The sequence below is a fragment of the Halictus rubicundus genome, chromosome 15, assembly GCF_050948215.1.
Source record: "Halictus rubicundus isolate RS-2024b chromosome 15, iyHalRubi1_principal, whole genome shotgun sequence".
Classification (NCBI taxonomy): domain Eukaryota; kingdom Metazoa; phylum Arthropoda; class Insecta; order Hymenoptera; family Halictidae; genus Halictus; species Halictus rubicundus.
In genome coordinates, this window is record NC_135163.1 from 1,410,839 (window position 1) to 1,435,075 (window position 24,237).

The window sequence follows — 24,237 nt, forward strand, 5'->3', positions numbered from 1 at the left end:
CTCGATTCAGGTGCGCGATACGTCATGACACATCGGGCGGCCCGAGAGTTTCGAAACTCTGGTGCCGCCCGATATTACATGTGAAAAATTAAAATATTTCTGGCATTCTGACGAATTTGTTCCGAATGAACTTGCATATGTATCGATACTTACATACACCTAGAAGGTATGAAAATAAGGTAAAGTATGACAATTTTTTAACGAGTGCTGTAACTTTGTAAGGGTAGCTCGAAACGCTCGGCCCACCCGATATGTCATGAAATATCGCGCACCCGAATCGATCCCGTCCGACTGTGTGCGACCCGACCCGACGATTCGGGCGGCCCGCACAGACCTAGTCATCAGGCATCTCTACTAACAACATTGGTAACAGAAGGCAGAGCTTCCTAAAAACTCCTACGATATGGAGCAACATCGGTGCAAGAAAATGTGAACATTTCAAAGCTTTCCAAACGTTCTGCTCCGCGTCTCTTCAATTCAATACAAAAGTTATTCCTTACAAACGAGGAGAACAGGTTTTGGTTTTCTTCCTATCAACCCTAGCACTCGGAGGGGGAAAGAAACAAAATGCACCACCATTCAGAAAACGTTAAACAAATCATACCAATTACATGCAATTTTAAGACATGTTCTACTAATTATTTTTGTCGTGGTTCTTTAAGACCATGTTTCAATGAAAACAATACACATCTTAAAAAAGAGACGAGATGTTCTGTCGAGATTGTGCTGTAAGCATAAGTAACTCACATTCAAGAAAAATATCTCGTTATAAAAATTGCATTATACGCTACTCAACGTAAATAAGCATGATTGAATTTCCCTTAATAAATAAAATAAATAGAATACTCGCTAAAAACTAACGTATTTGTTAAAAAAAAAAAAAAGAAAAGCATTGGTGAACATTGTATCTTTCCCCACTCGTTTCCTGCTCCTCTAGTACAGAACGTGAAAGATTTTAGTTCGGTAGTCCTAGAGTTAAACGGTCGTTAGTCTGCCCAAATTTTCCAAAAATATTCTCATGACATATTACAAGAACAGTTTTGTACAATCTCTATTCTTTCTATGCGCCTACGAGTAATCGGTGTGAAATATTCGAAAGGGGAATAAATGCTGAACTCTGCGATTTCCTTATCATCGAAAAGTAACCCCAAAAAGCGCGGCTAATCAGTTTTCAATGGCTATGCGGTTCGACGACGAGCAGTAAAAAATTGAAAAGTTCAAAATCCTCGTTTTTCTCAGAGCATTTTGCCCCATATCTTCATGATTTTCTAGAAGAACTCTCTGCCTAAATGAGGACGGTTCGTCTGTTGCGACAATCGTGGTCTACCTCGTCCGTTTGCGCTGGCTGCGTGTCGTCGAGTGTTCCGTAACTCTCGATCCACCTCCAACTCCTCCAACTTCATCGTCAGACCAAGCTTCTGCTGCACCGCTAGCCGCAGAAGCTGATTCAACGTTTTCCTGTCATCTTCAGCCGCCGCCAACTGCCGTTGAAGCTCTTCGACTTGCGTCACGTATTCTTCGCAGCGTGCGGCAAACATCGCACGCAAACCTGAGGAGTGTGGTTAGCGGGGATTAACACCAAATACAAGGAGGATGCGTAAGCATGAAGTGTCAAGTACACACAATGGAGCAACATGAATGTATAGGCTGGCCCATTTAAATGGGAACGTCTAAACACAGTCACCGCCCAATAATTACCCATTTATAGCGCCAGGCGAGCTCTTCTGAGAAACAGGTAATTATTGGATGGTTGCTGCATTATATATTAGGTTGTTGCATATGAAATGTTCGATTTGTAACAGTAACGTTAAACAAACGTAACTTTTTTTCCTGGGTAGTGTGATGCTTCCCAGGCAAAAACCACCATCCAGTTTTAAGTTCTTTCTACATGGATACCATCGATGAATAGTGTACATATTCATTTACCACCATATTTTGACCAAATATTGTATAATGTCAATATATTATATTTTTCTACATATAATATAATATATATTATACACATAATATAATATTTGTCAATATATTATTTTACATATTTATTTATTTTTCCACTCGATAATTTCATTGGTTTACATTAAAAGAAACTTTATTTAAAAAGAGAATTGAATATCTGGATAAAAACTAAAGATAGGGCCTTAAAGATCAGCTTTTCACCTTACAATGGTGTACAATAAACCTGTAGACTGTAATAGTATTTTCACATCAAAATGCTCCATAATATTTTAAAATCAGTCATTTTATATGCAACACCCTAATATATACAATATTAATATTGCGAGATTATAAGAATAGATAAGAGCAGTGAATTCAAGAAAATTCAGTACAAATCAAAGTTAACTGCATATAATCCCTGTATGATACATTTTAATAATAAATTATGTAACTCATTTAAGAAAATGATATAGTATTGTTAAAAAGACGTTTCCATAGTCATCCTAAACACATACATTATTTGAAGTTTCATAGAGAAATGAACACCATATATAAGTTAGTATTTTAAACAAATACTTATGACTTCACATTCAAAGCAATTATGGTTTATTTGAAGGAAGTATATTATTAATTCTACAGGTGCTAGTAGTAAGAAATAATATAATTTACTACAAAAGAAAGCAGTACTGTTGGCGACAAACTCCCAATGCAACTGCGAAGTCGATTGTGGCACAACTTGTTAAAAATAGCAATATGTACATAAATGCTGGTAACAATGATTATTTTGACGTTATTATATTAATGTAATAATGTTAGTAGAACAAAATAGAAAAAAAGAGAATAAATTAACTGTACTACATACAAATCAGTAGAAACTAAATATCTCAAATAATAAGTTCAAATAATACAAACTTTTAACACTACTATGAAAATACAGAATATACGGGATGATGTATTTAAAATTAACTATCTGAAAAAGTCTGCTAGTTTCAATGATAGAAGAAAGTGCATCACACTAATATTCAATAATTTCAAAAGGGACAAAAACATGATGCCAATAGTTTTTATGTAAGTGAAAGCACAAAAGAAATAAAGAGATTAAATTTGTTTTTGTAAGGAGTTTTAATATACCTATTAAAAGGTAAATAAAAAATATGATCTATTTTTAAAAAAACGACTTTCCTATTTATTCTGCACTTCCACCAACAAAAAAAAACTATCAGCGTCAAATTATATTCGATATATTTTTTTCTATCACCAAAACTAGTAGAATTAATTGTACAGCCTGTTTTCAATGCCTTATCTTATATGTATGTATAATTATAAATTGAAATAAACTTACTTGAGAATGTTGCTGCATTTTCCTTTAACATTCTAAGCTCATTTCTCAATTTCAGCATGGTTTCATTAACAATGCTCTTCTCATTTTCATATTTGCTCTTCAAGTTCGTGAGTGCTACTTCCGCAGTATTTTTGTTTGATTTTAGTACTGTTCTCAAGGTTGCGATTTGTTCGCGTTTAGCTGATAGCAAGGCCTTCAACCTAATCACTTGTTCTTGTAGATCTGCTACTTCAGCTTTGTTCTCATTTACAGATCCTATAATTTATAATGAGGAAAAGATATAATTATCTACCGGACATAGAAATGGAACAAATACGAATAAATTCGTGCATGAACCCATTGAACTCACCTTCACACACATTGCAAACATTCGACTGTATTCCCTTGACTTTGGAAAGTTCAATTGTGTGTTCTACAGCGCTTCTGAGGTGTTTAATTTGATCCATTGCGGTTTCTATATGTTTCGCTATTTCTTTAGCTTTGCTCAAACTTTCTAAATCCTTGATTTGTATATCTGTTTTAAACGAAGTTCTACACCATTCTATCTTTTCATTCTCTTCCTCCTTATCAGGAACAATTTTTTCATGATCAAGAACCACGCGCGATGGAATTTCTCCGTTGACCGTACAAACATGATGATAAAGTTGAGCAAGCTCGTCAGAAATATTCTGTAAATCGTTCTGCGCAGAGTCAAGGAAACCACCAGCTTCCATTGCAAGTTTTGACAATGTAGCAATATCAGATTCAAGCTGTATGCTTCTTTGCTCTGTATCTAAAAGCTGAAATATAATAAATATCATTTATATTCACATTGACAATATTCATTGGCCTCTTGCCATGTTTGTCATGTATTATATTGTATATTCCTTGATACTGTACGTATATGTATCAGCTTTAGAAATTCGATTGTAAAAGATAGATGTTGTATTTCAGGAAAACAATGCTTGACAGTTGAAGTAATTTTGCAAGACTGTACAAGATGATATACAGAACATCTGCTTGAACATCGTGCAAACAGGCTCTGTGAGTCTGACTCATGCTACGTTAGATGCAAGTGAAAAAAAATAGAAGGATAGTATTGACTGATTTCTTGTTCCTAAGCACATTCTATTTTAAAGCCACAGTGCATAGCAATTGAGATCCGTACATCTATTTGAGCACTTGATAGAAAAACATTCATATGGACACTGATCATGTTAACCCATTTGTGAAAACAATAATACGCTAGGATACATAGAGTACAAATATATTTTCACAAAGGAGTCTGTGCTTTGAGAAATCATGGTTGCCCGTCAGTAGCTGTAGCAACATGTACAGTTAAGAATATAAAGATATCAAAAAGCAATACAAGATGGGTTGTTAGAACATTAGAAAGCAATCTGTACGGATCATTAAAAGAGCCAAAAGACAAATTGTTATTAAATAATTGGTAAATACGTCAAAGGGATCACACGCTCCAACCTTTTCTCGAAGGCTCTTCTCTGACTCGGGGATCTGAAATGCCATAATTTCTATTCAAAGTCTAAATTTTGAATATTAATTGTCATTGTGCCAGAGTCACAGTTTATTTTACTCTCGATATTTCCATCTACTAACTTATCATCAGTGGAAACTTAATAAGTTAATAACTTATATGTCTGTCCTTCGTATTTTCCGCTATGTCACTGTTTATATATACAAAATAAAAAACTTTAATATGAAGGTAAAAATATTCCATATACCTTATTTCTAAGATTCGTTAATTCCGTTCGTAATTGTTGTGTTGAATCAGATATAGTTAAACCATTTTCTAATTCAGCTAAATCCTTTTGAAGCTGATTCACTTCTCGTGCCGACATAGTACTCCATTGATGATATTGCATTATGGCCTGAAAACAAAGCAGAAATTAATTAACATTGTAACATTCTATTCTAAAGCGGACACATATGTTTCTTGAACATACCTGATTTAATTTATCCAGTGTTGCTTCTTCGGTTTGTTTTTCAGGCAATTTAGAATGAAGATGATGCAACGACTGTACATGGGCTGCTAATTGCACAATGCGCGCAACAAAGGATTGCAATTCATTTTGACTTTTCTCAACTGCATATTGTGATTCTCTTAAATTGTGTGTAAGATGAGCTTTCTCAGATTCGGCTAGTTCTAACTGTTTTTCTAATTTCTTTAGTTCGTTCAAATGAATTTCAGAGAACAAATCAACTTGTTTGTCAGTAGCTGAAGTACCTGGCTCTTGAGTTTTCAAATCTGCCTCAATTCTACGTAATGCTGGAGAATCGTCTTCTCCATCGCTACATATTGTATGATCCTCTGTGATACCTCTAATCGAAAGTGCAAGATTACTAAGATTATAAATGGACTCGCTATTAATTCTTTGATCAAGTTCTTTCTTAAGAGCATATTTTGCTTCACGTTCAGCTTGTAAAGATTCAAGTGCCTCTTCCATTTGCTTCTCAGCAATCTTTTTTAAATTTGTTAATTCTTCCACTTGACTATTTAGAAGTTCCACTTCTTCCGTTAATCTTCTTATTTCATGTTTGGCACCTTCGAATTCTACCTGGCTGGATCGTAATCCAGATACCTGCTTTTGTAATGAAATATTTTCATCTTCCAACTCTGAATAATCTTGAAGTAGTCGAGCTTCACGAAATCTACATTCGCGCAGCATAGTACGTAAAGACTTCCTGTCTGTTTCCGCCTGTTGGTGGTCTTTGCCAACTTCTTCACGTTCTTGGAATGCATGATCACGTTCAGATTGTACTCGCTCCAGTTCATGACGTAACTAGAAAAAACAACATCGAATAAAGAACATTTAAATTTGAAGAAATTATTGTTCTTATAAATCCTCTTGAAACAAATTACATACTTGCTTTGTTTCATTTTCTAATTCGATAATTTCTGACTGAAGAGATGTTTCTCGTGCAGCACTTTCATTAAGAAGACTCTCCTCTTGTTCTATACCACTTTTTGTAGTTAGTTTCGTAGTTGTTTGAAACTTTGCTAAAGCCTGTAGAAGAAGAAACATCGAAAACATCAGTTTTAGAAGCATTTAGAAAGTTATATTTGTCATTCCATTATTAGAATGTACAATGTAATTAGCATATCGCGAACATATTTTAGTATGCACAGATATTGTTGAAACATCGAAAATTTGTGGACAGCATTGAATTTTAAAACAGAATACACAGAGGAGCGAGAAAAAACAATTCACGTCCATCGAAATACATACATAAAAGAACCTGAGCTAACCTCTTGCGTGATTTCCAATTCGTGTTTCGTGTTTTCGTAGAGGGCCTCGAGATCGTTGCATCTTTGTTCCAAAGCAGATTTTTCTTCGAGCAAAGCTAGACCATATTGAGCCGATTGTATTTTTTCTGTAGACGCTAAATCTAATTCACGTGAGAGCCTCTCGATCTCGATCCGGAGGTGTTCTATCGTCGTTCTGTCTGTCGTGGCCATTGCTGTCCGCACCGTCCAAGATCGCTTTACTCCTTTCCCCGTCGAATACTTCCTCGTCGTTACCGTAAATATATCGGAACATCGGCGGCCGTAATATATTTTGAATGCAATAGCATTATGCGAGAACTTTAGACACTATTTTCTTTGCGTGCCCACTTTCCGAATCCTCACATCTTCCGAGAATTCACGACCATTTGACAGACGTGAGATTAAGGGGCGAGGGCGCGGGGAAAATCACACGGACCGGATGGATACATGTTCCTTTACGTGTTTCGCTGATTTCACGTTCCTCTTGTCTCGTTCCACAATTCCGCTGTTTCATCTTGCCATGATAAGCAAAAGCAACTCTTGCGTATTTTACGTTAAAACGTAAAAATGCTTAAAAACATATTTTACGATAAAACGTAAAAATGCTTGAAAACATATTTTACTTTGAATAAATAATCAATATCATCGACAAAACGAATGTATTTTTCGTTGTTTTATCGCATGCATCTTGGAAACCTTAACCCACTAAAAGTCTAAAACACTTTATTGCTTCTACATATTCATTAATTGTAACTACGTTGCTACAAATTATGAATTTGCAAATTTTGAGGATTAAAAGAAATATGATCTCAAATCAAGTTGTGCGAAAAATAAAATGATTTATATCGCTCACACAGAAGTAGCCAAATTCTTTCTAAAAATATTCAAAATGTTAAGCTTCAATCAAAACATACGCATAAAATTGATTTCTAGTAGTTGTATCTAAAAAATAAATATAAAAGAATAATAAGAAACACAAGAATAATATACTTGCTGCAATAATTGATGAAAAAAAAATTCGTTCGTTTAAATATTTCACAGAGTTTCTAACAAAAACGTATCGAGGGCTTAAGATCAGAAAAACCACATAATAGTATACATGTACAAAAGGATGAACAACTAAAACGGAAAGCTATACATTTACACTTTATTAATAATCGATCTCCTTTGCCAACTGAAATATAAATAATACAGATGAAGTATATTTTATATCGTACACCGTTCATATTCGTAGATACCAGTTATAGATAAACATGTGGGGAACAGAAAAAAAAACAAGATCTCGTTTTTGCCTCTCCGTACACATTCTATTTCAAAAATTCAGTTTAAAAACATAACTTCAAATACTCCGCAATCCTTTATTACTTTGTTGCTTATTTTTTCCTCATCATCGTCTTCATTTTCTTCCTTTAAGTATTAATAGATTAATATAAGTCGAGCTGTGATCGGTTATACACCAATCGAATTAGTTCATACACTGTAACAGTCGTATTCTTTACAATGTTCGTACGTAAGTCTTGTAGCAGAGACAAAAGCGCAGGTGCCCTATCGCACTCATTTTTTTTTCTTTATATGCTCGTCTGAACCTCCGGTGCCACCACAATGAACCTGACAACTGAATTGCGTACTCATCGAGTTATGTTGTTTTTACCTCCGATGTCCTACATAGTAAGACAACGTCTTTACATGATAAGCCATGCATCCGTGTACACGCGTGTATTCAAACTATACAACATATTGGTCAGTGAAAAAAAGGAAAATTGTTTACACGGATTCCTGATCTTCGCGTTAAGCCCGAATTCATCGAATGAGAGCACCAAAGGTTGCGGTTCATTAGCGAAATACACAATTTTTGATCCTCCAAATCTCGTCAGACGCACTAGCGCACTGATTGCTACTACCAAAATCATGTATGAGATCGGTTTAAGTCCCGAACAGTTAAGTGTATAAAATTGTTGCAGGACACCTGTACTACACAATACGACGCGCAAGGCGCTTTCAGTTCCATCAAGTCAGGCACGCCTGGCTTCTGAACATTAATACACATTGTCGCTGCTGGTAAAAGTATCAGTGTACTGTGTACAGGTTTTGCATGCGCAAATCCGTGATCTGTCGAATCGTATGGGAAAGAATATTATTTTGAATAGTGACATGGATTAACACATGCATAACGTGTGCACACCCAATCTACCTAGACTGAACAAAGATCTTGCGAACGATCTTGTTAATTTAAATTTAATCACTCGCTCGGTGGAACGAGTCACAAAGTATTTAGGGACATCATTAATTTACACCCCAACAACTGCTCATTATTTATAAGCGCGACGTTACCGTAAAATTTGTTGCAGTCTATTTTGCTTCCTATTAGACTTTGTTCGTGCCCTCTTTTTTCCATCTTCTTCATTCTTTTTCTCTCTTTTTTTTTTAGAAAAACATAGCACATCTTTGTACTTGTAGTAAACCTAATAATCTCCTACAACCACACAATATTCGGAGAAAGATATTCGAGACTTTTAAATGCGCTACACTTGTTTCATTTTTTATCACTTCATGATTTTTGGCAGGCGTTCGACAAAAAAAAAATGCTAGACAAATCGTATCTAAAATTTTTCATTCTAGAACTTATAAAAAAAAAGATTAGTGCAGTACTTTATACATGAAAATATAACTCCGTTTTTTTCTGTGATGTATAAATAAAAGGATTATTAGAATTAGTCACCAGCAACGACCAGAGTATATCTAGCTTTTTACAGTACAAAATACAGCTCCTGCACATATGTATGTATATATGTATACACATATGTGCATATATATATATACATATACCTAGTAACGAAACATTTCACAATGTGTAAGGATATAGTAAGGTAAAATGCAAATGCATCCTTTTCAAGTCCGTAGTAATCGTTAACGGTATGAACAATGGTGACGCTCAATACAACAATTATGATTTTTACGTACAAAATGTGCAAACTTGCATAGACTTCTGTGTTTATATGTATATATACATATATACGTTGTAGTAACCACTGACGATCATACCAGTACTCATATTCATTTTCACTTGAAGAATCTGACATAAAAAGCACACTTATGTCCTACTTTATCAGAATCTAGTATATAGACCAAGTATAACTGTATATAAACTCGTAAACACTGACAATCTCACAATTGTGCAGGTTTTGCCGAGATCTGAAACTAGGGTCGTTATAAAAGTAATCATTAAATGATCCTCAATTACATCCTTACACATAAAAAATTGGCGTTACTAAACCTTATTTATATGTATTCAGGGCCGGCATGTTCATTTCCTTTCCCATTAATTCTGAATTTCTTAGTTCTTTTTCTTGAGTTGCTAGAGAGTTCGAGAGGGAGGACCGGATACAAGATGCGTGGATGTGAGAAATGAACATAATTTCTTTGACTTGCAATTTTTTCATAATTATTGTATCCCTCTCTGGTACAAAAAAATGTAATTGTCTCGTTAATTTCATCATCTTGTTGTTTCAATATGAACCACTAACGAACGTAATAATATTGTCAGTTAAACTGACAAAATATAGTGTTGTAAATGTTGATCTTATTGAATGATTTTTGTTTTACAAAGTATATTAAGAATCCATACATCTTGCATCACAAAATAATGCGCGTACGAGATAGTTTGAAGGTCAGGGGACAGAGGATTCATGTCTCTACTCTAATTCAATCGAATGTTTATAATATTATTACATTGTAATAGTGTGTGTATTCATGTAATGCTTGAATGTGTCCTATGTGTAAATGTACTTTGTGCGCGCGCGCGCATGTATGGTGTAGTGTAACAGCAATAAAAACAAAGACATCATAAGAAAAAACCCTTGCGAAGAGAACAACGATGTTTAGAGGGGAAAGAAACTAGGAATAAAATGGACTTCCGGGAGTTGGGCATGGAGAGATTGAAATTCGAACGATTATGACGAAACGCGCTTTTAGCGATTATACGCATCAACGAGACATACGTTCGCACATCCCTACCTAGCTACAATTCCCGGTAGTAGCGCGCGCGACATTAAACGGCTTATCGTTAAGCGAGCGGCACGGACTTCGGTTATATCCTACTTCCTGTCATCCTGATCACAATCACGGCTTATGTGACCAGTTTTGCCACAAATGTAGCACGTTTTTCCACCAGCCTCGGTACAGTTGCGAGCGATATGACCTGTCTTGTTACAATTGTAGCAACTTTGCATGGCAAAGCGTCCAGAATCATTGCCACCCTCAGGGCAGCTACGCGCAATATGACCAGTCTTGTTGCAGTTGAAACAGCTCATCTCAGGCCCCTGTTTAAAATACTCTAGATTATGATATAGAATGATACAACAAGATGTTTCGATACTAACGCTTTTGGTCAAAAGTTCTTGCGTACTCTATTATTGAAAACATTTGAAAATATGAAAGTTTGTAAGAAAAACAATTAAATTCTTAATAACCTGTTGGCAGTCTTTCGCAATATGTCCAACACCGTTGCAACGGTAGCAAAGGTCTTGATCTTCTTTGCACTCGCGTGCAAAGTGTCCAAATTGGTTACACTTATAGCATTTGTCTCGGCCCCGTACAAAACCACCTTCTCGTTCACGTCCACGGTCGCCTCTACCACCAGCACCGCCGCCTTGAGGGCACTCCCGGGCATAGTGGCCCATCCGGTTACACTTGTAACAAGCGCTCGAACTCATGTTTGATAAATCTGCAAAAGTAAATGACCGATCTCTTGTACACAGTTTGAGTACATGTTTGTAGAGATATAAATTTTGGAGATTTACTAACAATGCATTTTATTTGCATTACTGTTATGCAAAATAAAATGCAAGCCTTCTGATTAAATTATTATATAATAGAACTATAATCAAATTCCATTGGTAGAATACCAATTCCATTACTACAATATAAAATAACAAATCTATTTTTGAATCTACAAAAGGAGATATCGTTAAGTTAAAATTAAATAAACGAAATATTTTAATTATTAGAAAAATAAATTACTATCATTATTACAAATATTATAATAATACATAATATACAAAATTTTTATGTTTAAATCATTATAACTATTATTTAAATAAAAGCCATTTCTAAAAATTTTATACAAAAAAGATGGACTAGAAGATATATAAAAAAAATTGGATGTAAAAGTCGAATTATACGAGTAATTCGGAGAATCAGAAAAAACGGGATGGAAATTATTCTCATTCTAATTTCTTTTAAAAAATAACAGAAATTCTTCACATAGAATTAACATAAGGAGAAGGGATCTGACGAAATAGAAGCTATTTTGAATAACAGTATAAAATGGCATCGTGCATCCGTCCATTCTCGGGGAGTACATAGAATACACGTGTCCGTGGTAAGCGTCATGTACGACGGACACCATTTCCGATTTCGGCGATTCCGGCGAGCGCACCGATATTTTACGAATGAATAAATATCCGCTCGATATTATTTTTTCATGAAACCCTCAAAGAAATGCCGTCCATCATACAACGTGGCTCTATCGCCCCCACTTTGCAGTGGTGGTACGCAAGTACGCCACGGCGCGAAGATGGCATCCAAGACTGACGCCGTACTGCGCTTTTTTTGCCTGGCCAAAGGAAAGATTGGCCGAGGGCGAGGTATGCATGCACAGGAAAACGCGGCGGGCCGAGCCGAACAACGAAAGCGAATTTTCTCAGCGGAATGGGCAAACGGAAGCAAATATTCATTTACTCTATAACGAGAAATTCTGCCGAAGAAGTCGAGGACCACGTGTGGAATTGCACAGAAAGAACCGCGGAGTCGGAATCATCACGGAACGAAGCGTAGTTATTTCGTGCCGGTATAGCAACTTACCTTAAAGTGCTTGATGTATATGCACGATGAATCCTCCTTCCGTTGGGCTTCGCCGACGCGTCGGGGACAATGGGTCCGCGAGAAGTAGTGTTTTCCTGGGAAAACTCGAACCGATACTCAGCCGGATGATTGCGGTGACCATCGACTACAAGAGGGAAGACTGGCCAATCGTCGCTACGTTGCCCGCCAAACTCCCGTTGCAATTGTGGCGACTGTGGCGACGTCTTCTCTCAAATTCGTTACCAAAGGGCTGCACACAATAACCATTTCTTCCAAATTGTTCATTAACAACGAATTCGTTTTATGAAATCACCATTTCAGATGAAAATATTTCGAGTTTTAAGGCCGAATCCAACGGATAAACTTTATTAAGTTAATTAAATTGTATAGCAGACCTCAAATGAAACGCAATATTCTCCTCTTTTTCTCTCTTCCTTGCTCCAAACGTGAACTTCTATCACTACATATCGGATACGAATATCGCGACCTCTACAACAATTATTTCTGACCAACATGGAAAAAAATAAGTTCGTAGATTTCTCTTTAGTGAGATTCCTCTTTTGTCTAGCAACTTTATGATAATTCGATTTTATTAAAAATTTCAAGATTATAAAATCTTTCTTTGTTAGTGTTTTGCCTTCTCATCTTTCTTAGCGCACATCCAAGAGTGTTTATTTTTTGTATCTGGCCTAAAAAGTATATCGAGTTGCCAACCAATAGAAAATAGTTGGGAAACATCTACCGTTCGCGTGCCAGATGATGACTAGGCAAAGTGTATTGGTTCTAACTGTAATTGTAAACGATTTTTTGGCCAATAGCGACCCCCTACTATCGCACGTATTGTCGCTATTGGTCGAAGAATTGTTTTAGAGTTAAAACGTACACACTTTCTATAGCCATCATTTGGCAAGCGGACCAGTGTCGTTAGATTAAGATTTTTCTCCCTCTTTATCTTATCCCTACTACGACGCCATTCCCCTATTTCCTGGTGGTGAGCATCTTCACGCTTCCGCCACGGACCGGTCACGTGACATAATGCGCGCACCCAATTCGCTTTGCGTCTGCGTCTGCGTCGTGGCTAATCGGGTAATGGCAGAGAGAGGGTAACTGTATCCCCCTATTTCCTCTGTTTGACGACACTGGCGCAGACGGTACTGTCTTCTCATCTTTGTTAGCGTGCATTTAATAGTTCTAGTTTTTCGTTTCTGGCCTCAAAAGTTACCGAACAATCAACTAACAAAACAATTGGAAAACATCTACCGTGCGTGCGCGCGCCATATAATGTCTATATAGGGAAAGTATATACGTTCAACCTCTAAGGCCAAACCTTCTTCGGCCAATAGCGACAATGTGTACAGTGGTAGGGAATCGTTATTGGTCGAAAAATCGTCATAGAGTTAGAACGAATACACTTTACTAGCTATCATCTAGCGCGCGCACGGTACTATATGTTTGATAATGCTTTGTGTGTCCCTCGATTATGCAATGGTGTATACATCGAATGGCTGTATTACACAAAATGATAGAATACATGTATCTACAGCTCAAAATCATAAAATTTATATAGCATATTATATAATTATATATAATTTATATATAGGTTTCTTTGTAAGCTCTACATGAATTTAGGCCTTCTATACATCTTCCTTCTAAATCCCTTGAAGTTAGCTGCACTTTTTCTTAAACGGTTTCAACGATTTCTAATGTATATATGTATATAAGCAGATGCATTTTGTATAAACAGTTGCAATTGCATAGTAGGCGCTGTCGGCAAGTATTAACCTCTAATATAAATATTTTATCTGTCAATAAGAAGAAGTAGAAACAATTTTTAAAATATTGAAAAAAATAAAAATTAAGAAATTGTTGGCATTATAAATAAAATTAAGTGGCCATTCCTTTAATTGTAATCAAAAGTCAAAGAATATACCACAAGTTGTTACATTGGGATAAATTTTTGTTGAAGATTAAATGTAATGCTTTAAACCAAACGTGGCATATAACAGTTTGACATTATGTCGCTGTACGATGATTTTGATAAACATCGAACGTCCGAAAAGGTGGCTGGGTGGTCATCTAGCATTAAGTTATTACAGTCTCAGTTGCAATTAAAAAAAGCTGCTACTACACAGGTAAACTTCTTCTATAATAACTAAACTGCGGATTTTTATGCAAAATAAAAAGTGTATGCATTGATTGCATGGAACAGGAGATAAATAAAAATGTCTTTCTTCTTGTAATTATCATATTAAGCAGAAACCGATACACTGATGTCCTTAAATCTTTTTTTTTTTTAATACACGAGGGGGCTGTTTTTTTTGCTGATCCCATCCTGAACGTGTTAAATTGCATGTACCCATTTTTTTCATAAATGCATAAAATCCGCAGTCTAATAATAACAAACCCAAACAGTAACAAAACTTAAAACTAATCCAATATTATGTACATAGCCAAAACGTGAGCAATATAGGAAAGCTACAGCAGTATTAGCACCTGTCATAGACTTAAAATCAAAATCAAATCGAAACACGGATAGAGATGATGAAGGGCCACACAGCAATCCACTTTCTTCCAGTAACGTTAGCAGTATTGGAATTGGTGGTGAATTTGATTGGAATGTAATAAACGAGTACGACCCTATGTGGCCTAATGAATACGACAAAGTTGTTAAAGAATTAAGAGATTTACGTGATAGAGAACATGATCAAGAAACTGAAATGCGTAAGAGAAGACGTGATAGTTCACGTTTCGAAGATACCCAGGTAATATATGATGAAAAAAATCGGAATATTATTTTGTTCGTATGAAGTAATATAAATATAATTTTTTTGTAGACTACTTCTGGGAACAATACAATGATCCCTCCCGAGAGAGACGAAGAAAGAACTCCAACATCTAGAGGTATTGCAGGTGGAGCAGCTATAGCACCACCGCCTTCATTGCAAGAACCTTCTGATCTACCACCTCCAGCCCCAAGACAAGCAACTAATATAGGATATGCAACATCATCTGTAGCAGCAAAAATAATGGCCAAATATGGTTTCAAGGAAGGTCAAGGACTTGGTAAAAAGGAACAAGGAATGTCTGTTGCCTTACAAGTAGAAAAAACTAGTAAAAGAGGTGGAAGAATTGTTGGAGAAAGAGAACAACTTATGCCTCCCCCACCACCCCTTGCTGTTTCTCCACCTCCACCGCAACAGACGCCTTCACTACAGCCTTCTGAAGAGCCTAGTATTACAGAAATAATGAAATGTCCAAGCAAGGTGAATGTCCAAACACTTCATGTAATTATGATATCATGAATACTGTCAAATATTATTTTTAATACGATTAATTAAAACTATATATCATTCTAAATTAGGTTGTTTTGCTGCGTAATATGGTTGGTCCTGGAGAAGTGGATGAGGATCTGGAACCTGAAGTTAAAGATGAATGTAACACAAAATATGGTGATGTTGCTCGTGTTATTATTCATGAAGTAACAGAAGCTGCTCCAGAAGAGGCTGTCAGGATCTTTGTAGAATTTAAGAGGATAGAAAGTGCTATCAAAGCTGTTGTTGATTTGAATGGACGCTTCTTCGGTGGAAGACAAGTTAAAGCAGGTTTTTATTCCAGTGAAAAACTTGACAATTTACAACTAATGGACTAACTTCTTATTCAACGAAATTACTTAATTAAATGCAACATGAAGATTGTTCTAAATTAATATGTTGACTGTTATATACTGAATTATACAACGTATCATGAATTTATTGTCATGTTTATGTCATAAATAATTGATAGAAATTTCATGATGTAGTGGAGAAAAGTGGCAAACTTACATGAAAGTCAACATATTAAAAGCACAATAAATTACACTTAATCTCAAATTAAATAAAATGTAATATAGTTAAAACATTTATATGTATATGTATATGTGTGTGTATATATATATATATATATATAATTTTTATCTTCAATATAAATAATAAACGGACGAAGAATAATGAAGGAACATATAATTCTCTTAAATGTTAAAAATGTGATAAGTCACAGTTACAATGCAGTCTATATTGTGTGGATTTATATATCATTTTCCTAAACCTCGTTCACAGTCACCATACATTTGCTCAATATAAAAAATATAACTTGAAAATATTTGAAACATATAAAAGTTTATATATTTTAGTAGGTTGTTTATAGCTTCATTTTTCTTTTTTATTACGAATTAAAAATTCAAGTGCTTCATGTAATCGAGCACTGAATGCAGTGAAACTAAACATTTGCATAAATCTATGCTTACCCGCATTGCCAAATTTTTGTATATCACTTGGATTTTTAATCAAATCAGCTATTTTTGATGCAAATGCATCACCAGATAAATCAACTAAAAATCCAGTTGCCCCAGATATAATAGATTCTTTTGGACCGCCAGAATTATGAGCAATTACTGGTTTATTTGTATACATTGCTTCAAGAGGAACAATACCAAAATGTTCATTTGGTGGTGTGTATATTACAATTGTACAATGATTTAGAATAGATACTTTATCACTATCTGATGGTGAACGAAGAAATATTACTTTATCGCTAACATGTAATTCATCAGCAAAACCTATTAATTCTAAATAATATTCTACATTTTCTTCGACCCTTTTATCATATCCACCAACCACAATCAAATATACTTTTTTATATTCTTCATCAGATAAGTACTTCTTAAGTTCTGCCAATGCTTCTATAGCTATTCCTAAATTCTTTTTACGCTCATATCTGTTAATTGATAATAATACAACGCTGTCCGGTGGTAATTTTTTATCCAATACTCTTTCCAAAGACAAAATTCTAGTTTTATCAAAAAATTCTGTGTTAATGGAAGGATATAAGATTTCTGGCTGAACATGTAATCTTTTAAAAGTATCCTTAAATACTTTACATGTATATGAACTATTCACAAATATTTTATGTGCCATTCCTGTTGTGATTTCTTCCAAATAGTTGAGCGGTATACGATATAACTGTTTAATAATGCCTTCTGGTTGTGAAAGCAATTGATCTGGATAATGACAATAGTATACTACATATGGAATTCTTAGACGAAGAATAGGAATGCACACAGAAACTAAATCACAGAATACAATTTCTGGTTGATGTTCACAGAAAAGTATGTAAATAGCTGCATATATCTGAAAAGAGGTACAAAAGTGTAGCTACTATATTAAATTAATGCGTGTAAAAAAGAAAGAAATGCATTATTATTTTAAAAAATTCGATATCTCCTCGCTAATTGCACCTTTAATACAACTAAGACAAAACAATAATTTTTAATATATTAAAATTAATGAAGCATTTAATATAAAATAAATTAGCTTACCATACGAATGTAAGCGAAAAGTGCAAAAAATCTACCCAAAATATGCCTGGGTATCCAATTTCCCACAACTGTAACCGGAATTGTTCCATCTTTAGTCTCGGAAAAACAGTGCTCCGGATCGTGATAAGTTGTCACGAAATTAACTTCATAATCCCTTTTTTTTAAAGCTAATGCAGCATCAACTACCAATCGTTCAGCCCCTCCGATTCCAAGATCCGGATGTAAGAACGTAATTCGTGTCATTTCTATTGATTAAATAACAATAAATATACATAACATCTGTAACGATAAACACAAGGTGTCAGTGACACTGTCGGCCTGAGGTATAATATGGTCTGATTTCGGAAGCAAAGACCTGAGACGTACCGACAGTCACAATAGCTGTCCACCCCACTCTGGGTACTCAAATGTCATTAGACTGGTAAGATTGTGGTAGGATGGACAACTATTATGAACAATCGGTCCACGTTAAGCCTTTTCTTGGAAAAATAGGCTACAACACACCTGTTCACACAGAGAACTTCTAGTGCGCATGCGCCAATAAATTAATCCGTTATTTATACAAGGTGTCGCAAAAATTTTTTACTTCCTTGAAAGGGGTGATCCCTGAGATCCATTTGAAGTAACTTTTTCTTTCGCGAAAATGTTCTTCAAGACTTTGTTAAGAAGTTATTAACGAAAAACGCGGATATAACTGAGCATGGCGTTGACGTTGGCCGAGTCGGAATCTGTCCGCTGGGGTCACCTATTTACTTACCTTTAAGGAAGTACAACATTTTTTGGACACCCTGTATGATGTACATACTTATCACTATATAGATACTTGTAGTACTATTCACGGCTAGAAAGGAATCCCCTGAAAGGAATGCGGGTCTGATTGGTTGTTCGATAAGTACATATAATTTTGCTATTGGTCAAAATGACAATTTCAACGAATAAGATTACGAATAGGTGGGTGTTGGTCCACATAACTTTTATTTAGCAGCAGATAGGCCACTGCAGTATACGTATAAGATGTCAAGGTCACTTAATTTAAGGACACGAATATAAAAAATACCGATTAGAGTTTCGCCTCTGGTATATTGTATGCACCTGTTAGTTGATTAAAACTATTTCTAATACGACGATCTGTACGAATAACATCGTACTTGTCAACTCATGTAAACCATCAAAAACTTCAATGAATGTTTAAACAACAATAATGTATCAAGTCACTTTTTACGCTTATAATCAATGAAAAACAGAGTCATAACCACAAACGTATACAAATACAATCTACGAGTTAGACAAGAATAAGCGTTGCTATAACTACAACTATTTACCTGCATTCAGTGAATGAACTGTCACAGTTATACTGAGAAGTTAATAAATCTGATCGTCTTCTTCGATTGAACAAAAAAGGTAAATTTATCCGAACAATAATTATCAGCATGTCGAATATTAGAAGAAGTGTGATTATGGAAAATAATAAAAAACGAGTGAAAGAATCGTTTTATCTAATGGATAGCGATGCTGATGGTTATTTAGATTATCATGAAATGAAAGCTGCATTAAAAGCTTTAGGTTTTACAGTTAAAAAATCGTATGTTTTAACGATTATACGAATGTACGATAAGCATGACTGTAACAAAATTTGTTTCGATGATTTTAACTATGTTGGTATGTTTTGTACAATACAAATTAAATTAAAGATAAAAATGTCTACGAATCTGTTGCGTATTGATTAATTTATTCAATTTTTATCTTTATGTAGTGTTAGAGAAATTAAATAAACGGAGTTCTTTAGATGAAATAAAATATGCATATAAGAGTTTTATAAATGATTCTCTATGTGATAAGATAACGTTAGAAGATTTGCAGAGACTTAATGAACAACTTGAATGTAACTTGACAATTGAGGAAATGAAACTTATGATCAAAGAGTTTGATATGGATCAGGATGGTTCTAGTAAATCAATTTCAAATTAATAAATACAATTTACATTTTGTTTTACTTTATAAATAGTGTTATGAGAATGTGAGTAATAATATAATATTACTTATTTCTGATTTCAGTTAATGAAAGTGAATTCATAGAAATTATGACAAATTTTGGAATTTGAATGATTTCCTTCAGTTCTAACTAAGATTTATTAATATTGTCACAATGAATTTTGGAGTCAATTGGGAAGAAGAACATCGGCGTACATTGCTTATAGGCCATGCAGCATTGCAATCCTCGGCACAATCAATTGCTAGATCTCAAGCAGTTGCAGTTGAAAGTGAACATATAGCAACCGAAGTCATATCCGAGTTGAGTGAGCAAAGAGAAAGATTATTAAGGGCAAAAAGAAGATTATCAGAGACAGATGAAGAATTGAATAAAACAAGGAGAATATTAAACATTATGAGAAGACGCGTGCTCATGAACAAGTTTGTATTAGTCCTAATAATATTGTTGGAAATAGCTATTCTTGGCATTACTGTGTATTTAAAATTTTTCCATTCGTAATGTAACATATTAAGCATTTCAAGTATTGTATTTGTATACATATATTTTTAATTTTATTATTATATCATGTATATTATCTATAAGAATTATTTAAGATTGTGTTATAAATAAAAATGTTATAAGGAATTGTACATGCTAAAAACTGATACAATAAAGTAGTGCAATTTGGGATTCATTGATGTGATATTGAATGAGAACTACCAACTATGCGAAAAAAAAATTCAGTAATATTTACAACTCGATTCGAAGATGGCGGTATGGAAGTGGTGGTTCATGGTTTATGGTTTATTCTTTTCTTTATATACATAAAGATGGCGTTGAAGAGCCTGAACTCTATCTGCCCAATACAAAAACGGTCCTTATGTAGTATTGTTGATCTAAATCTAATTACTTATATACTATAGATGAAAATATCTGTAATTCTATGTGTAATAAATTCGTTTCGCCTTACTTTGTCTATTATATAATCAATAATCAACACTTATAAACTGGGTATTAACATAAACACATATAAACTATATATAGATGTATCAGATGTTCTGATCTAAGAATTTGTTCTTAATACTTAATATTTGTACTCTATTCTTCATTTTCCTTCTCTGGAGGTATGTTTAGATTGCTCTGTCTATTTGTAATAAAAATATTGCTATAGCTCTCAAAATGGAATCATCTTTCTTTTTTAGTATACTAAAAACTTCCTCTTCCAGGTCTATGTCCTTTTTAGCAAAGATTCTCATTAGCTTTCCTCTTTTTCCTGAGTATATGGGACAGCTCCATATGATATGGTCAATGTCTTCGTTATCGTGGCCACATTCACATATTGTGTAATTTATATATTTTTTCCTAGCTAGGGAGCTTGCTAGGTTGTAGTGATTAGCTCTAATCCTGCTCAAGGTGTTAATGGATCTTCTTCCTATGTTCTTTATTGAATCAAACCAAGGCTTTCTTTTTCCTACGTTGGTATCTGTTGTTTCAAAATATTTTTTTCCTTTATACGTTCCTTCTCTTATATGATTCCAATCTGATTTTTGCCACTTGCTATCTTTAGTATGGTTGTATATATCTTCTGTAGGGATTTTGAAATTGTCATCTGGATCATATCTCGTTCTTTCTTTTGCTACGGTATCAGCTCTTTCATTACCCTCAATTCCAACGTGTGCTGGGATCCAAGCAAAAGTGATTCTTTTTTCTTTCTTTGCATTAATGTTACAGACTTGTTTAGCGATCCTTATGATCCACGGATTGATTAACTTGTCCAAAGAAATGCCTTGTAAGCCTCTTAGGGCACTTTCAGAGTCAGTTAGGATGATTATATTGCCCGTTGTGTCTGTATATTTTTCTTTTGCCATACTTACTGCCTTGCTTATGGCGATACATTCTGTTGTGTAAATGGTTGCTATATTATTAATGCTAAAACCCTCCTCTTCCCAGTCCTTATCTTTTTTGAAAACAATACCCACTCCGTTTGAAATGCTATCTTTCTTTTTGGAGCCATCTGTGTAAATTTGTATTGGGTTGAAGTCTGTGATCTTGAGTTTGTCCTTAATCATGCTTACAAGGGTATCATCGTTAACGTCGTAGCATTTTCTTATAGAGCCTATTTCAAAGTCTATTATGTCTTCCCATTTAATTTTCCTCAAGTACTGTAGGTCGTTTTCCTCTTCCCAGATATTAGTTTTGAATATTATGTCTTCTATCTTCTTTGTTTCCAGCCAGGCCTTGTTTAATATATTATTTTCAACATATTGAATATTCATTCCATCTGAGCTAATAATTTGGCTGTTTATATGTTCCATAACTTTGCTAAAGGTTTTTGATCTCTGTTTCAGAATATATTTTTCGGCTAGTAGGTTGACCCTCTCCTCGAATGACATTATACCTGCTTCCACTGCCATGACGTTGGTGGGGGTGGAATTCCTGTAGCCCATGGCTATTCTAATTCCTTCGTTCTGGATTTTCTGGTATCTTTCCATGGATTTGTTTGTAGGGCTGTAGTAAGCTGGTATAGAATATTCCAGGACTGATCTTACAAGACTTTTGTAAAGATGGATCATGATGTTTGGGGATGCCCCATTTTTTATATGTGCGATATACCTTAACATGTTTAATCTTTTTTTAACTTTTTTTTCGGTTTCTTCTACCTGATGGTTAAAATTCAGTTTGTTGTCCAATGAAATGCCTAAAAATTTGGCTCTTTCTGATTCCTCTATTATACATTCTCCCCTCTTTATTATCAATTTATTACTCCTGTGGGAATGTCTTCCGTAGTATAGAATTTGAGTTTTGTCTTCAGCGATTTTCAGTTGAATTTCACTTAGCTTTTCATTAAGAGTTTGTATAGATTTTGTTGTATGGTATTCGGCTTCCTTCATGTTATTACAAGTGATAATTATCGCGATATCATCTGCATATTGTAAGATTTCATATTTTTCTTCTTCCATTCTGTGGCCTAATTCCAAAGTATAAATATTGTATAAGATGGGACTAAGTATAGACCCCTGTGGCAATCCAATATAACAGTCCTCTATTCTATCTGGTTCAAACTCTCTAATGAAGGTGTTTTTTCTCTGTTTTAGCCATCTCTTGATATAATTATAGATTCGTTCTGGGCATTTTATCTTTTTTAAAATGTTTAGTAGGATATCGTGGTCCACATTGTCGTATGCAGATTTCACATCTGCCAGAATTATCACCGTTTCCTTGCTTGCTCTGCTGTTACGCCTAATTATCGAGATCAACAATGTTAAATTATCCATGGTACTTCTGGCTTTCCTAAAACCATTTTGTGACTCGTGTATTAATGATTTACTTTCCATCCAGTTGGTGAGTCTGCTTACAACAACCCTCTCACATATTTTACCCAGACAGGTGAATGGCGTATTTTACCCAGGTATGTGTCATTGATATTGGTCTGACAGCGTTTTTTCCTATTTTGCCTATAAATATGACCTTTGCTTCTCTCCATTGTTTGGGTAGGTCTTCCACACCGGACCATATGTTTTGGAAGATTTCCAGTATTTCATATTTGGCGGAGTTGGGTAAATTCCTTATTATCATATTGTCTAGATTGTCTAGACCCGGGGCTGATTTTAAATTGGCTTTTAGGATGCTGTGTTGCAGTTCATCTTGAGTGATACCCTTATTCCACACTTCATTTTCTTGAAGGGTATTATCTTTGTATATTCTCTGTGACAGTACCGTTCTCTCCCCCTCTAATGTGTGATACACTCTAGGAAAGGACTGGGTTATCCTATTTCTTGGAATTTTAGTGAGATCATTTATTACTTTTTCTTCTAATTTGTTTCTAATTTCTGGGATCTGTTTGTTCCCCCTCAGATTTATAAAACCATATTGTAGTCTTTTGATTTTGTTCCAAATTTCTCCTGTTGGAGTATTATTATTTATAGATTCGGCAAAATTTAACCAAGTTTTGTTTTTTTTTTTTATTTTGAAAAGTTCTTTTATTTCCCTTTCCTTTTTTTTAAATTCCTGCCAGTTATTTAGGATTGGGTATTTATAAAACTTAGATGCAGCTTTTTTCAGGTTTTTCCTCTTTTCCCAACATTCTTTATCCCACCAAGGAGGGCTTCTCTTATTAAAAAGAAGCTTCATGGGATTATCTGTTCTTGTGTTCAGATGACGTTGACTAAGTTCATAGTTTTTATTGGTTCGATTGTTGAAGGGTGTTGCAATGGGATATACTTTGATATCTTGGGTTTCGATAATAGATTTTTTTATTATAGTTTCGAGTCTATTGTATCTGTCCTGAATTGTTTGTAAGTGTATTTCTTCTTTATTCCCTGTTTCGCCTATTAAATAACCTAGTTTCGACTCAATACTTTCTCTGAATTTATCCCAATTCATTGTAATATCATTATATATTTTATCATTCCTGTATACATTATAACCTTTGATATTGATTCCATAGTGTTTGTTCAATAGCCAGGTTTCGGTGATGCATAGGATATCGAATTCCTCTGTTAGGATTC

General features: G+C 34.7%; 5 protein-coding genes across 8 annotated transcripts; 2 read left to right on the top strand and 3 right to left on the bottom strand.

Annotated features, from left to right (window-relative positions):
- Positions 1-871: 871 nt before the first annotated feature.
- On the bottom strand, positions 872-7,033 carry Bicd (Microtubule-associated protein Bicaudal D). Of its 2 annotated transcripts, XM_076800458.1 has the most exons (8): positions 6,525-7,033; positions 6,142-6,282; positions 5,221-6,057; positions 4,999-5,145; positions 4,739-4,771; positions 3,627-4,056; positions 3,278-3,532; positions 872-1,549 (listed from the first exon to the last, which is right to left on the bottom strand). In XM_076800458.1, the coding sequence occupies exons 1-8, from the start codon at positions 6,732-6,734 to the stop codon at positions 1,269-1,271; spliced, it is 2,334 nt and encodes a 777-aa protein (XP_076656573.1). In that variant the 5' UTR covers positions 6,735-7,033; the 3' UTR covers positions 872-1,268. The 2 variants fall into 2 exon arrangements, with proteins under 2 accessions (XP_076656573.1, XP_076656574.1); XM_076800459.1 differs by lacking the exon at positions 4,739-4,771 and having other exon boundaries at positions 6,525-7,031.
- Positions 7,034-8,948: 1,915 nt separating this feature from the next.
- Positions 8,949-12,928, bottom strand: Cnbp (CCHC-type zinc finger nucleic acid binding protein). The gene is made up of 4 exons (XM_076801259.1): positions 12,800-12,928; positions 12,405-12,654; positions 11,012-11,265; positions 8,949-10,861 (listed from the first exon to the last, which is right to left on the bottom strand). The coding sequence occupies exons 3-4, from the start codon at positions 11,252-11,254 to the stop codon at positions 10,637-10,639; spliced, it is 468 nt and encodes a 155-aa protein (XP_076657374.1). The 5' UTR covers positions 11,255-11,265; positions 12,405-12,654; positions 12,800-12,928; the 3' UTR covers positions 8,949-10,636.
- Positions 12,929-14,161: 1,233 nt separating this feature from the next.
- Positions 14,162-16,299, top strand: Spf45 (splicing factor 45). The gene is made up of 5 exons (XM_076800450.1): positions 14,162-14,178; positions 14,371-14,536; positions 14,855-15,166; positions 15,239-15,667; positions 15,766-16,299. Exons 2-5 carry the CDS (start codon positions 14,420-14,422, stop codon positions 16,051-16,053), a joined length of 1,146 nt encoding a protein of 381 aa, XP_076656565.1. The 5' UTR covers positions 14,162-14,178; positions 14,371-14,419; the 3' UTR covers positions 16,054-16,299.
- Positions 15,993-18,367, bottom strand: Alg2 (alpha-1,3/1,6-mannosyltransferase Alg2). Of its 3 annotated transcripts, none has more exons than XM_076800449.1 (3): positions 18,262-18,367; positions 17,758-18,036; positions 15,993-17,569 (listed from the first exon to the last, which is right to left on the bottom strand). In XM_076800449.1, the coding sequence occupies exons 2-3, from the start codon at positions 17,998-18,000 to the stop codon at positions 16,589-16,591; spliced, it is 1,224 nt and encodes a 407-aa protein (XP_076656564.1). In that variant the 5' UTR covers positions 18,001-18,036; positions 18,262-18,367; the 3' UTR covers positions 15,993-16,588. The 3 variants fall into 3 exon arrangements, with proteins under 3 accessions (XP_076656564.1, XP_076656563.1, XP_076656562.1); XM_076800448.1 differs by having other exon boundaries at positions 18,124-18,264; XM_076800447.1 differs by lacking the exon at positions 18,262-18,367 and having other exon boundaries at positions 17,758-18,108.
- A 797-nt stretch (positions 18,368-19,164) lies between these two features.
- Positions 19,165-19,991, top strand: LOC143361789 (centrin-3). Its single transcript, XM_076801439.1, has 3 exons — positions 19,165-19,416; positions 19,511-19,705; positions 19,813-19,991. The coding sequence occupies exons 1-3, from the start codon at positions 19,188-19,190 to the stop codon at positions 19,857-19,859; spliced, it is 471 nt and encodes a 156-aa protein (XP_076657554.1). The 5' UTR covers positions 19,165-19,187; the 3' UTR covers positions 19,860-19,991.
- Positions 19,992-24,237: the final 4,246 nt, after the last annotated feature.